General features: G+C 41.0%; 1 protein-coding gene across 1 annotated transcript; it reads right to left on the bottom strand. All coding sequences in view use genetic code 11, as the record gives it.

Annotated features, from left to right (window-relative positions):
* Positions 1-108: 108 nt before the first annotated feature.
* Positions 109-14107, bottom strand: EGR_04398 (hypothetical protein; the record flags this gene model as incomplete). The annotated part of the gene is made up of 7 exons (XM_024493647.1): positions 109-178; positions 391-580; positions 5345-5711; positions 6188-6283; positions 8908-9358; positions 13117-13602; positions 14088-14107. The coding sequence occupies 7 exons, from the start codon at positions 14105-14107 to the stop codon at positions 109-111; spliced, it is 1680 nt and encodes a 559-aa protein (XP_024351968.1).
* Between the last annotated feature and the right edge of the window lie 481 nt (positions 14108-14588).

The following is a 14588-nucleotide window of genomic DNA, read 5'->3' as shown; positions in this document are numbered from 1 at the left end:
CAGAAGTCCTGAGCTGATATTAATGCGAGTAAAGTGAAAGTAACAATAGTGAAATGCCGCAGCCTTGTTTTGACTTTTGATAGTTGGATGGGTGAATGAGTAAATTGGTTAATCGCAGATAGTCAGAGGGATGAGTGTAGGAGGAGATGGTTGGTTTACGGATGAATTAATGAAATAGCTGCATGGATTGAAAATAGTCGAACGATGGATATTAGGTGTTTATTTGGTCGCAAAATAGATTCACAAACGCACGGATTGATGTATGTTTACCCCTTCAACGATGTCCTGTGAAACTAGTTTAACTTCGGCCGTACAAATCAGCGAAAAACAAAATCGCGCAAAAAGCCCCCAGATGCAAAGGTTGTGCCAAAAATCAAATCTAAGACATACCTGATGTGAGTGGGTTTTTCCGGCATTGAATGAATGTGCTCGAGGATCTCTTGGACTAGGTTGTCACGGAGCTGCTCCAACGATCCAAAAGTGTCTTCATGATTGCTGTCGGACATAAGAAACTCCAGTGGATGATCAGGTAGAGCCAGTTGTAGATACATTGTCAGCAATCGCAGGTCCAGACAGTTACCTATACGGAAAAGAAGTAGAGACCCGGAACCGTCACTGTAATTGTGACTGATTTCTATTTACTGGGATAAAGCCGTGATGGTCCGTGCAGAAGAGTAAACTCAAGGAGCGTAAAGGAAGATGACCAAAACAAGACCTTTACGTAATTGTACATAACAACGATGTCACTTGTTTTGGACTCCAAGAAGAATGTGACGTTTAAGTTACGCTAGAATTTTCTCGTTCACAAAAGAAAAGAAGTTTCTAGGAGTAGAAATTGCATTAATTTTAAGATGCAGTCTCTCGTGATACTTATCCTGGTCTGCTTCGAAATGCGTTCCTTTGACTTTGTGAATCATTTAACTCTTTACTCCTATATAATGGTCAAAATTGGAAAGCTGTCTCGCTTTTGTTTAACTTTTACTCCATTGGTGAGGGTGGAATTTACTTATAAATACGCATTGTTGCATGCGCTCACAATTACCACTAACAGTAACGCGGTTACCTGTCAACCTATCCTAATGAAGGGTGTCCAAGCAGAACTGAAGTGTATGGAGCGCGATGGGATGCACTTAGACTTACAGTTGCGTGAACTATCACCCCGACATTAACCTCTTTCATGAAGCCTCGGTTTGAGTTAGGCACCAGTACCAAACTACTGAGTATATGCGTAGTTATGAAACTTGAAAAGTTGACAAAAATCTACCTCAGTAACAAATTCAACCACGCATGATTTCATAATTTTATTTCAGGCCTAGCTCTATTCTTGTACATTTCTGCGTACACACCCATATTAAACAGGAGAAGTAATTAGTCAACTCAATCTTACAAAGCTTCCCATTCCCAATCTTGTTAATTCGCGCGCCTCATTTCCTGAAGTACTTTTGTATTTGAGAGGGAATAAAAGGGAGAATAGGGAAATAGGAACGCTACTTCGTACAGAAAAACCACTAGTGGCTTATTTTCTTTCAGTCTATCAGGAACTGAATTATGCCATTTTTTCCTGACACAGTTAGGACCAACCGAACTTTTTTCCTATTGGAAGAGTAAGGCTTCCATGCATAGCCAATTAAGGTTGGTAATAATTTCTTGTAACACATTTATCTAGACTCGCAATATTTGCTATTCTTTTACTACAAATATGCGTTATCATTTTACTAAAAGAAGCAGGTGCAAAATTGCATGCGATTGCTAATGTTCGTGCTATGAGGCATAAAATGCTATCATAGAACGTCGGCTAAACTTGTTGAATGTGATTCAAACTAGTCTGCTTTACAAGCGCTATCCAACTTGGTCCCGCAATTGCTTAAGCTCTCCATAAAGTGCATTGCATGGCACTTTGTGAAGGTGAGATTGGTAGAACGCACCATCTTAAAGTAGCTTAAAGTGTAATTCGGACAATGTTTTGTTCACATAAATATGTGTCGCATTCGGGACGATCCTGTGTTATCAGTAAAAATGAAGACTTGATGAGTTAACATAAGTAATTTTGTGAAGACCAACTTTTAGTAGTGCTTTCTCTGTGCCCGCATCGGTTAGGTAGTAAACGTCACAGAAGTTAGGCAAATGAACCCACATCCATTATCGAAAGGTAGTAAATTTTAAAGACGAACAAGTGCATATTCTCCACTACCTTCATGTAAAGTGTTAAAGGCTAGCTAATTTATGCTAAGAATTGACTTGCGTTCCAGTGTTGTGCACGCTTTACATGTGTATGTGTGTGCGATTCGAGACGTAATTGTTCACCAAGAATTTCTTGCCCAAGTTCAAAGAACTATGGGGAAAATCTATCCACTCGATCCAACACAATGCATAGATGTAACAAAATCTTCTACTTCACCCTAGGACAGGAGAGTAGAAGGAAGGTGGTATTTCTCCAGGTGATGGCAATCACCTTGTCTTGGCACTAGCGTCAGACAAGCGCGTGTGAAAGTAGTAAGGGACTGAGACAAAACTAAGGTACAACTGGAGTTTTTTGGGGCCTAACCATTCGTTTCTAGGGCTACTTTATGAAAGATGGATTCAAGGTAGGCTTGAATCTGGTTTGGAGAAGACTGATGATTATTTAAGCGAAAAAAATATTGCAGGAGAGCTTTGCGGTTTTTGTGAACTGCTAAGTACGTGTGATCGTGAGCACTATCGAGATGTCAGCCAATAAAACCGACATACGGAGATTTGGGAGTACAAAAAGTAGCTACGTGCTTAGCAGCTAGACTACCAAAGGTCTTGGAAGGTTGGCAGTGTCGGGTTTTTATATCACCGCCAGTGGTTTTGACCTTAGAGCGATTATAGGTACGCATAGAGTATCTCAACGGCATCTTGGCCAGTAGAGCCTAACAAGAGTGCAAATCGAGAGGTGGTCTAGAATTTTCAACTTCCGAGCAAAAAACGTAGAAACTATTTCTGGAATTTTCGATATCATCAGTGCAGTTACTTTACTAAAATAAGATCACAAACTTATTTTTATCGTACGGATCGACTTTGAAATACCGTCTCCTTTAGCAACTTAACACAAAAAGGAATGTAACTGTTAAGTTTATGCTTTGACTTTAAGTAAAGAAAGCAAATTCAAAAACAAAATACAAGCCTGATGTTCATCCATTTATAAGGGAATATTCTCTTTTACGTTTTGAAGTCTGTTATTTTAGAAGGATGTGTTGGAGAAGAGTACAAAGCTATGCATTCAATTTTGTTGAGTACAATCCAATTTAAAAAGATTACCCATTTTTTCTTACGCTGAAAGCGCAACTATGAATCATTTTTCATACCGGAAAAGGAAGAACCTTTTCTGCAAGTGTTCTGGTTAACCTGCTCCAATTTCTCTTTTCGCAAATTTTAACTATGCAATGCTTTTCGTGTCTCCGAGCGCGTAATTTAACATAAACGCTGTTCAGCTCAGTCTTACATGCTTAATAGCCGCAAGTCCAGTCCAATCTGGTTCACTTCACACCTGTCCTGTTCAGACATTCTCCACCAAAATGAGATGACGGGCATGAGCACTGCTGTTAGTGGTAGTTGTGGCGCACGTAAGCGATAGTGTCCGTTGACGAATGAAGTCGCCCAACGAAAATGTCGTAAAATTTGAACTTTATCAACAAAATGGTCGTGAAATTAAAAGTGGACGCCGCCTCCGACATCACTACTACAAGCATGAGAACATGGGAGACTACTAGGCAACTGCCGAGAAAACCAACTATTAACTTATCATTTCCACCTTTAGAATTAAAGATACAACTGATCGGTGGGATTTATTGCCCAGTTTCATTCAATAATTGCCGCTTTAACGGAATATTCTTTTGACCAATCAGCCCAGGTCATTTTCGATAACTTGACCCGTGGGGTTCTGACATTTCATCACCCTCTATAAAGGTAGGTCTTGTTAGGTTGATCTTAATACGAGAATAACCTTTATTTTGGGGTCGTGCTGAGTCAGCAAAAATTGTGAACTAGCTATTAACTTAATCCTATCGGCCAACGCCACTTTGTATTTCTTGTGAATAATACATTAAGTAGACCTCTGATATCCTGCATTGCTGGCAAAAAAGTCCTAGAAACGCATACAGAGCTGTATTGATACGTCGACATTCTCTTGATAAGTCCTGTTCCCTGTCATGTTTGCCGTTTGTAAATTTCAAATACTTTGCGGAGTCCATGGCAGACATAATTACCCCAGGGTATATGAAAGCCTTGATCTTCTGTCCTATCATGGACGTGCTCCGTTAGTCTAGGGAGTTGAGTCTGACCTGAGCCCAGTGATGTTTATATCATCCTTATGAGCTGACGGCCCTTCGGCATCGCGAAGCATGGTATCCATAATCTACTGGGCTATGCCGAATGGGGGTCCCGAGTACTAAAATGTCCGTAATTTGTGTTGCTCATTGATAAATCCCGTGACTTTTCGTCACTAAATCTGAAGATAGGCATCCAACAAGTCCAACCCGAATAGTTCACGGATTCCAAACCACTTGTTTCTTGAAACCTTTTCGTGTTTTGGTCTATGACATATTGCACAGCGTAGGAAGCTGAATGTTTCCGCTGGTACAGTAGCTTCGCATCTAACCCCAGCGTCAAGACTACTTTGTCATTCCGGCACAAGCCGAGTTCCTCATTGGAATCATGGAGTACTTCTGGCTAGTCCAGTCAACAGTGCAACCAGTAAGGCTTTTCCTAATGAACCGATTAAACACTAAAATGAAGTACAGATAGGCGGATGGATGCACTCGAATGAACAAATAAATGCATTGGTCAGGAGGAAAAAAAGACTACGGATGAATATGCAGACGGAATCGAGAGACAAGTCGAGCATAGATTAGGAAGTAGACTAACCCAGAAAAGGGTAAATAAGTGAATGGATAGAAGAAAACGAGGTAGGATAAATCACGTGGAGACCAATGGAAAAGCAAATGACTGCAAAAAGAAGGACTGAACCACAGACATATGGATTAATAGATAAGAGAGTAAACGAATGGATCGAATAACAGATCGCGAGTGATTCAATGGATAAAACTGGAATAGATCAATTAATTCGGGAAGGATGCATGAATAGATCCAAGAGAAATTTAATAAACATTGAAAAATGCCTGGAAGGATTTTGAAAGAGTGGCCGAAGAAGTCGATGGACAAGTCAATGAGTGGATTATTTGGTAGATGTGATTGGACGAGAGGATTAATGAATAATGGAATAAACAATTCCATGAATTTGGAAAAGACTGAATACATTCATGCAACAGTAACGACCTACTTGTTTATAAATGACTAACAGGGAATCCCTTGCTTAAAAACCTACCTTCAAGTCCATGCACACAGATGACAAGGTGCACACTGGAGGATCGCACTGTAGGATTGGAGAAGTAGGGAAAGGGAACTGGCAGTTGGGAAAAATCCGAGTAGATATGACCCTTAAAAGTAGGTGGCAAGAGAACGTGTTGTTTCAAATGCTCCTTCAGCACCACAAAGGTCATTGTGCCAGGTGCAAAGGCATTCACCAGACGGTCTCCTCCCACGAACAATGTTGATGACGCCACAACGTTTGTGAGACAGTCGGTGGAATTGGCGGAGGTTACGGGTCGGGTCTGCTCCGTAGACTGCCGTTTTGATAGTTTCTTTTCCTCTTCTCCGTTCATCATGATGAAAGTTTGAGAGAGGGAACGGCGCTAACGAGACAGACAAAAAGGAACATCAATTTGTAATTATGAATTTTGCCAGAATTAATGGAAGCTACACTCAATTTCGTTATAATAAAGAAGAATGAGAGGATCCACGGTGTGAATTCTGTCATTTTTTTGAAATCAGTTACCTCAACTTTAATACCCTGATCTAAAAAAAGCAGAATGCCCTCTTGTAGCAATTAGGGGTTAGCAACGTTCCACGCCAAATAGCTATCTACTAGTTAGAAGTGAATGATTATTTTTTCGATACCCTTCACCTGAAATGGCGAAAGAGCAGAATGCCAAGCAGTGACACGACCAAGTGCCCAAACCCTTTGTGGTCCAACAGGGCGAATTGAATCACTTTTGAGTAGCTTCAAAATTAAGAAGGACCGAGATGTAAGAGAGAGGTGGTAAAACCCTTTTACGTAGCATTACTCAAATGTTAGTGTTGAGGTTAGACGAGACCTTACACGACTCACATCCTCAATCTCGACCTCTTCCCCATTCTCCTGTAAGAGACGGATCAGAGCGAGGCCGTCTTCTGGGTGGATTAACACCCATTGAACCAGTTCTTGCTGATGGATAAATGGAGGGCATTGGGGTTATAAGCGCTAGTGTCGATATCACAGTATCAGCAGAACCTAGGGTTTAGCTTCGCCAGAAGGAATATCTACAGTCACAAACTTCAATTACAGGGTTTCGATGCAACTTCCGATAAAAAATCGACTAGAAAGGAGGGTCCGAGTAAGGGAGGTCTTGTATGGCATTTAAATTAGTCTACGCAGAATAATGAAGAGCTGATGGATAAGATGTCCAAAGCATAACGAAACGCCTGGTTTAAATGTCACATGAGATGAATTCTCGGAGTAGATTGTACCTTTCACTTGTTTATAAACTGGAACTTTCTATGAATAGAGAGAAGGGTCATGTGGAGGTAACTAATCATTTCAACGGCACGGAGGTGACTACTAAAATGCCATGTTTCAATCTCCCCATTGGCAAAGAAGAGATTTCAAAGCATATTAAGCCAAAGAATGGACGAAAAGTGCAATTCTGAGTCAGATTTGGAGTCACAAACTTCAAATATGTCACGTCAATTTGCAAGTGAATAGACATTTGGGTAATATAACAAAGATGGAAATGGAGGTACCTAGCGATAGGCTATTTGTTTTTGGGCACAAAAAGCCTTATAAAAGTGCGATCTACAATCTTATATTTTGTTGGAGAAGGATTACATGAAATAGCGTATTTTAGGAATCCACCTGCAGCTATTTACTTAACTTTATAATGAAAACCACTGAAAATTCAATCATTTAGGACGCTTTTTCATCGCTCAGTATGAGATGTATTGCGGCGTAACCTTCCATTTCCAATTAATTTTTGCCCGGAACAGTAAATGCACGACCATCTACTATATGGCGTAAGGGCCGACATGATAAACATTTGGCTGCGATTTTTAACTACTACAGAGGCATTATACTCACCTTACTGAATGTGAAATAAACCAGGATCCAGGTGCCAAAAATGATGTACCAATATTTCACAATTGAAGTTTATTTTATTTACTCTAGTAAATTTCCCCTCCATCTCTCTGTAGGTGTGGAAGTCAGAGTACTAAATGCCAATAATCTCCAATTTTCGACCCATTTTGATTACATCTTCTTTAAATCTGTTAGAAGATATTCAAACTAAATCAAATAAATTAATATCCCATCAGTGTATTTCATGAAGACCACAAATATGCATAATCAAATAAATAGTGAGCAGTCGTTAAATTGGCGGACGATCACGACTAGGAAACGGCAACCACCTTCCTCATCAGATAGGTAACCTCAACGCTGTAGTGCAATGACTGCGGACACTGAATTTGCATATTTATTTACGGCAAGATCCAAAAGAATAACTATTTTAGTACTTAGTCGTGTCACCTGTTAATGACGGGAGATTTCACTCAGCGTACCGAGAGAGAAAGGAAGGATGAAATGGAAGGGTATTAGGCAGCTGCGAAACAAATCGGCTAAGTCCCGTTTGTTTACGTCTAGAGACGAGGCGTTTCATTAAAGTTGAGTTAGTAGAAAAGTGTTTTTTGAAAAAAAGTGCGAATAATATAATGCAATGATCGTTTCAAAGAATAAAACACTCACAGACTTTTCGATCCCTTAACCTAATTTGCTCATTTTTGTTATTTTTGTCAATGCGATGAGTCCAATGTAAAAACACCTCAGATACCTAAAACTACGCAAAAGCCGTCCATATAGACCACATCCACCTTGGTAAACCAGTCTTGGAACCCAGAACTACCGTTATTCGTGCTACTTAATCCAAACTAATCCTAAGAAGGCAGGAAATGGTCTCACTTCCATGCAGATGCTCTAGGATCATGGAAGCTGGAGTAGAAAGAACATTCATGGTAGACAGAAACATCTGAATTTCCTCGTATGAAAAAGAATGCCACCGTCGCTGTATTACATCCGTAATATACCGTTGAGGGCCAGCTCGGCCTGGACACTCACTCAAGATGGGGGACCACAGTATCAGCGAGCTCACGCAACAGCGTATAGCAGCTAATGCATCCGCCGATACTACCCACGTTTACAGTTCACTTCAAGGACAGTACGGTACGGTGATGACACGCTCAACCGCTCAGCAAGGCGAAATTTGAACAGTACAACGACGCACACTCCAAAGACCACCCAGAATACGTTTATCAGTGATGATTCCGTTCCCAGTTCACAGCAAAACGGTCATTTAGTGCAGTAAACATTCCTTCAATGCGTGGAACGCTTGTCTGATCCTGCACGCCTCAACGATGTGTGACCAACTGTCGTGCGAAGAAATTGCACCAGACAAATCTTTCCCCTATACCAACGGTGAAATTTTTGGGAAAGTTAGCAGATACGCTAGTTCAGGGACGCTAACAGATCAGTACTGAAGTCCTCCAAGTACAGATTAAACACGAGAATAAGTCTACGAATTTAACAGTCGGAGCCCCTGAATTCCTGGAAAATAAACGCATCTTGGAATTTCTTAGTTCCCTGTATAAATTCTAAAGTTACGACTTGAACTGATTACCCTTCGTAAGTTATTGTTTCAAAAATAAGCCTTTTTCATCCACTCATTCTCGATGTTTTTAAATCAATGCAAAAAAAAACACCACAGAAGCAGTTTTGTGTGCAAAAAATACTGCCATTTCCCTTACCGTGATCTTATTCTGCACTAACGCAATTCCTTTATCTGGATTTCGCATAACCCAATGAGCCACAGCAGTCGGACCATCGGTGGTGTCAGCAATATTCATTTCTTCATTCCTCCTTCCCCATTCACCTTCCGGCTGCAGAGGCGACGATGTTGTTGCCACGGCAACCGAAAATTCCCCTACCGTCTCGTGTGAGTCATGATGACGTGGTGATGCCTTGTCCGCTTCTGGGCCAATCTCATGATCACGGAGATCCTCAGAAAGTGAGGGCAGTGTAAGGGGGTTTGAGGCCTCACGACGTGACCTGTTGAAGTCCGTGATGCATGAAGTGGCGGTAGTGCACAGCTCTGGAGATGCGCTATGTGGCTTTCGATGGCTTCGGGTTAAGGGGTTTGTCTTGTCGCAATGACAGGAATGGATGAAGAGGTCGGAGAGTGAGCTGAAGTTCACCAAACTGTTACCGAAAGGAGGAGAAAATAATAGGAAATTTGATTACCATAGAAAGATGCGTTTGACGCCCTTTGGTGTTGTAATAATTTTCGTCTGGATGCATAGATAGATAGGGAGGTGGAGAGAAGAGCAGATGCACGGAACGATGGATGGACGCATGGACGGATAAATGCTTTAACAATGGATAGATTAATGAATCGGGATTGAATTGTACGATGCGGTATAAGTTGTCTGACCCCAGAAAGAACGATTAGATGGTGAAAAAAGCAGTGGATTCACAGGACCTGTACAAAAACCCCAACATATTGTCTCATAATAGTGGTGTCCGAAATAAGCCCCTTGTGGAGCATATTTCACACCAAAGTGGTCCTTTTGATGGAGTCTACATGACCAAGGGAACACCAGACGAATCACACCCAATCTCATGAGAAAATTCGGCAAGGTTAATCACCTCACCATAATACAAAGGTTATCCTCTCGTCTTCGTTTGTGAATAACCCTCTTCAGTGTTCCGGCAGCGGCCTTCAAGTTAAGATAGCAATCACAAAATATTTCGATATCTGGTTATCTTTTGTGGAAAATTGTACGGTATCTCAACAAAGACTGTAAAAACATTACAATGAGACATGCATGTTGATATTCAAGCCATACGCAATTTTACAACTAAGCAATTTTCATGCATTCTGAAACATAACAGAGCAATGAAGAGCGGATCGCTACTGCGTACTCCACATGCCAGTGGCTATAGGTCTCATAATGGTTATTGCTAGGAAATTACTGTTGCTTCAATGTGGTAGTACCCTCAAGTTCCTCCAAAAAGAAAGTTTGGTGGAGGAAGTATAGTACCAAATCTAGCAGTGCCACAGATCAATTACATAACTTCGACGAACGGGTCGTTTTGGATGCAATACACATGATGAATAGGGATGGTAGTTTCGTTACCTTAATCGTCAAACATAGTCTCCGATTGTCATTTACGCTTGAAATCAGGAAAAAAAAACAAGTCATTCTCGAGAGGTGTATGCTGTTAAAAATGCCCATTTTTTCTCAGAAAACCCTTAACATCACCAATGAAAAACACCGGGGACAAAATCATATCGTGACACTTTATGTGGTGAAATTTTAGATCCGATTCGACAGCCTACACTCAGACAAAGGAGATGATCAACAAGTTTCATACCAAGAATGCGGTTCAAGAGAGATATGGAATATTTCAGTAAGACTATTCCTTTTCGTGACGAGAAGAAATTGCCGATAGTTTTATGAACATGTTGTCAAGCTACTCCCCCAATTTGAATCACTTAAACTACTATGGTTGGAGCTCCATTGTTGGGGTCGCCGACACGCATGTTTGCAAAGATGAAAAATTTACAGTCGCCTTAGCAGTCAGGGCTCATAATATTTATCGTGATCATTTCCTCTACTGTATGATGCATAGACCGGTCAGAACAATCCCAAGATGCCAAGGCGGGTCATGAGATGCAAACACCTATTGCTCGAATTATACAACTTTATGCGCATTTGGTGCGTTTTTGCCTGTGTGCGAGAAGAGTGACTGTTACCAAGCCACAATACGCAAAACGTTAAGACGCTAATATAATAAAGATCGACACTATAGTATTATGACTTCAAAAAAGTGAGTTAACAGCACTTTACCGATCAGTTTAAGTACCACCAGATCGTGATCAGGATCGAAGTCTAAAAAAGCTGCTCTACCAGCATGGTATTATTTAGAAATAAAATCACAATATAGAGATAGGATTCACCTAATATAGGTGCTGGTGCATTTGGATAATAAATTTGTCTCTGATATCCATCCTGTAATGCTGTAAGTTTTTCATTTTCTACCACTAGATTCCGCTTTATTCTCTTGTCGAAACAGATTCATGAAACAGAATGTAAGTCAAAACCCCGCTTTATTTTGCAATAAGAGGCACCGCGTAGCAGATAAATCTAGGTAGCGACAATTGGATTTTGAAAATTGTTTTGCAAGTGCTCTACATGTCAAGTAGGAGAGACTTGCACCGGGATCGAAACAATGGACAATGGTTAGCTCCAATGGATGAAGATTAACCATGCCTTAATAGCATTCATCAGACGTTATCAAAAGAAGTCAACTGATTATAGCAAGTGGGTGATGACTGAAATCACTTTAGGCGAAACGGGTAGGGAGTTTAACCAACGACGATGCAGCTGGCCGAAGTCGAATTTGAACAAGAGGATTAGGCGCAGAGAGAATAGAAAGGTACTTGGCTTTTTTTCGGCCTCCCACCCACTGGCCACAGTGACTCTAAGGTAACAACATTTAAACTTCTGGTTTTTAGTACCACTTTTCCGTTTTAAGTAGAAAACACAAGGCTCGGTTGCTCAATAAAACATTGGGTTTGTGACATCAAATCAAGCTATCAGTACCAGGTCGAAAATTTTTGAAATCAATAACTAGAAATCAGAAACGTGAGAGTTGCGTGTAGGAGACCTCAAATACTCCAGCACGGCTAATTCGGTTCACGAACCTCAAAAATGGACGACCGGAAATCTTCGTGACCAATGCTAACTGCCTCCAACATCTTCCAATCTGACCCTCTTGAATGACAAATCCTGGATCACCGTTAAAGGGATTTCAAAGCCGTTTCCAAAATCCCACAGACATCGCTACCCGATGCCTAAATGTTACGGACGAGGTGAATAAAAACCAAAGCATAAAGGTATCTTCTCGTTTCGGAAATCGAGTCAGGGTAGTTAGTTAGTGTTTATATTAAATAACTTTTGGAGCTTTACCGTATACACGGGAAGCTAATTCCATTTCCAAAAACCATTTAGCATAGTTTACCACTTCCCAACTAATAACTGTTAGGAATTTGACTAAAATCAAAGTTAATGGTTTGATTAGTAGTAACACCGCTTCTTGTTCTTTAGAGATAAATAAGACACGGGTTGGATGGATACGGGAAGGTCTAATGAATTGATTTAATTGAAAATGGAAAAGTTGCGTTAACGGATGGAGATGTTGACGAACGGATTATTAGATGACAGAATGGATGGATGGTTGATAATTGTGTCTTGAAATTCTCATTCTACCAATGGCTTCTCTTATTCATCAAAATACCACTTCCTGGCCTCCGCAAAATCCCTTCCATGCTGCAACGGGTACAAACATGGCATTTGCGAAAACACAACAAACGTACTCTTCCGTGTAGATATGCGTCGATAAGGCCAGGTTTTTTCTACAAGGTAATAAAAACAAAATATGACAATACATATATGCTCCAATAATCTATAAAGGCAGAAAATAAATCTGTAGCTGTACTCTAACTACCGCAAACACAGCCACCAACAACGAATACTAGTTTCGTGGGTCACGTGATTTGCGAACACGCCGACGGAAGAAACCACCACTTTTAATCATTATTAGCCTCCTTCCTTTTTCTCAACAATGCACTACATGCACATTAAAGCTATTCAAGTAAGAGGCATTGTCGTATCCCACTTTACAAGCCCGACCTAGTTCTGAGTGAGTTCCATCCCTGGCGAAGGATATGGTGATTTGCACTGACGCCTCAAAGAAAGTTCACATTAAAAGGGATTGACTGATTAGTAAATGTCGGAATCTGTGGGGATCACGCAATTGTGAAGTACGAAATCAGGCAAACAAAAATAAGGACGCCACATGTATGCGAAAACCAATGGAGAATTCCTTCTCCAAAATGTTAGAGATCCATCAGTACAAATAGAAATTTTTAAGCAAAAGGTTAGAATATCCACCTAGAATTAGGCCTACGAGTGAAGATAGCCTTGTGTCGACGCTGTTGCTTGAGACGCCGCATAGTAGGTCTGCTACTAACACAACCGCCACAAAATTGTACTCCGGCATAATCCGACAGTGAAGAGCTTTCCAATACAAAAGGAGTACCATTAGCGGGATCGAGAGAGGAAAGAGAGGGAAGTGAGACGGAGGTCACCAGAGTAGAGGCGGTATTAATGGTTGTTGTGATGGTGGTAAGATCGGGTAGACCGCAACGTGAACAGCGTTCAACCACCACTGCATCTGTTGCTGCTGCCACTGCCTTCCATGAAGCGGGACTCGAACTCAGACCCGTGGGGCCAAGGTTTGGTGTAGAGATGGCATGTTCAATGTGACGGGAGCTGCATGGTTGCGATTTCTGCAATTGTAGTTGGCGCTTACGTCGGAGAATCGGGATCTTGGAGTTCTCAGCGCTTGGAAGTGAAAGCAAAGAGATGCTCTTCCGACTAAAAAGTAAAAATGGAGAAAGAATTCATCGTTTTGGAGAAGGTAAACCTGCGTGAGACTTCCTCATATGGCGCTTATCCCAACTAGCGTTTTAATAGACATTATTCTATGATCCATTCACTTATCTATCCCCAAATAATCTCCCCTTGCTCTCCCCATCCATCTATAATCCATGTCTTCATTCCTCAACTTGGACACATCAAACTATCCACCATTCAATAGATCACCCAGTTATCGCTTGCTCCTATAAATGCACATTTGCTCAAACAATCGACCATTTGAACATCTACCCACTCAGCCCCGATCCATCCACTTACCCATCAGATTTAGGCCCTGATTTTTCCGTTGATCAGTCATTCATACATCCGTTAAAGCGTCCTTTTATCTTCCCACCTCGGACTCACTCATCTGTCCATCTACTCATCCACTATTCATCGGTGAACTTATTCAAGTAAGCTAGCTCTTATTGGGCTCATCCACTCACCCATGTGTCACTTCACTCATTAACTTATCCTTTATCCACCCTTTGACCCGTTTACTCAGGCATCCTCGATTTATGGACACCTTCACTATGCCTAACCCCATTCAGCTATACATGCAAAATGATTTCTGAGTAAATGCTTTACAATTTCACTTAAATTTTCTCAACAGTAGATCATTCACGGCCACAGAAGATAGTCACAAGCAATTTTCATTCCGGTGGTTGTATCCTGGATGTTTTGACATAGGAGTTGGTGGATATAGACCTAAACAGAACGTATCCGGCTGGACGTCAAAAAATACTAAATGACCAAAAATGTTTGTGTAATTGTCGATATGTTATTCCATATATCCCTTTCAACATTCGTACCATCAAATTTCGGTCGACATGAATGTGTGAGTCGAAACCAACTACCTTACAAATGGAATTTAACTCGATTTCCAGGTTGAAGTAGCTAGCTTCTCCAAATACTTCTTTTATAGTGATGAAAGAAGGTGCGGTAGA

The sequence above is a fragment of the Echinococcus granulosus genome, assembly GCF_000524195.1.
Source record: "Echinococcus granulosus chromosome Unknown EG_S00027, whole genome shotgun sequence".
NCBI lineage: Eukaryota > Metazoa > Platyhelminthes > Cestoda > Cyclophyllidea > Taeniidae > Echinococcus > Echinococcus granulosus.
Note: the sequence above shows the minus strand (reverse complement) of the source record. Positions and strands in the feature narration are given on the sequence as shown.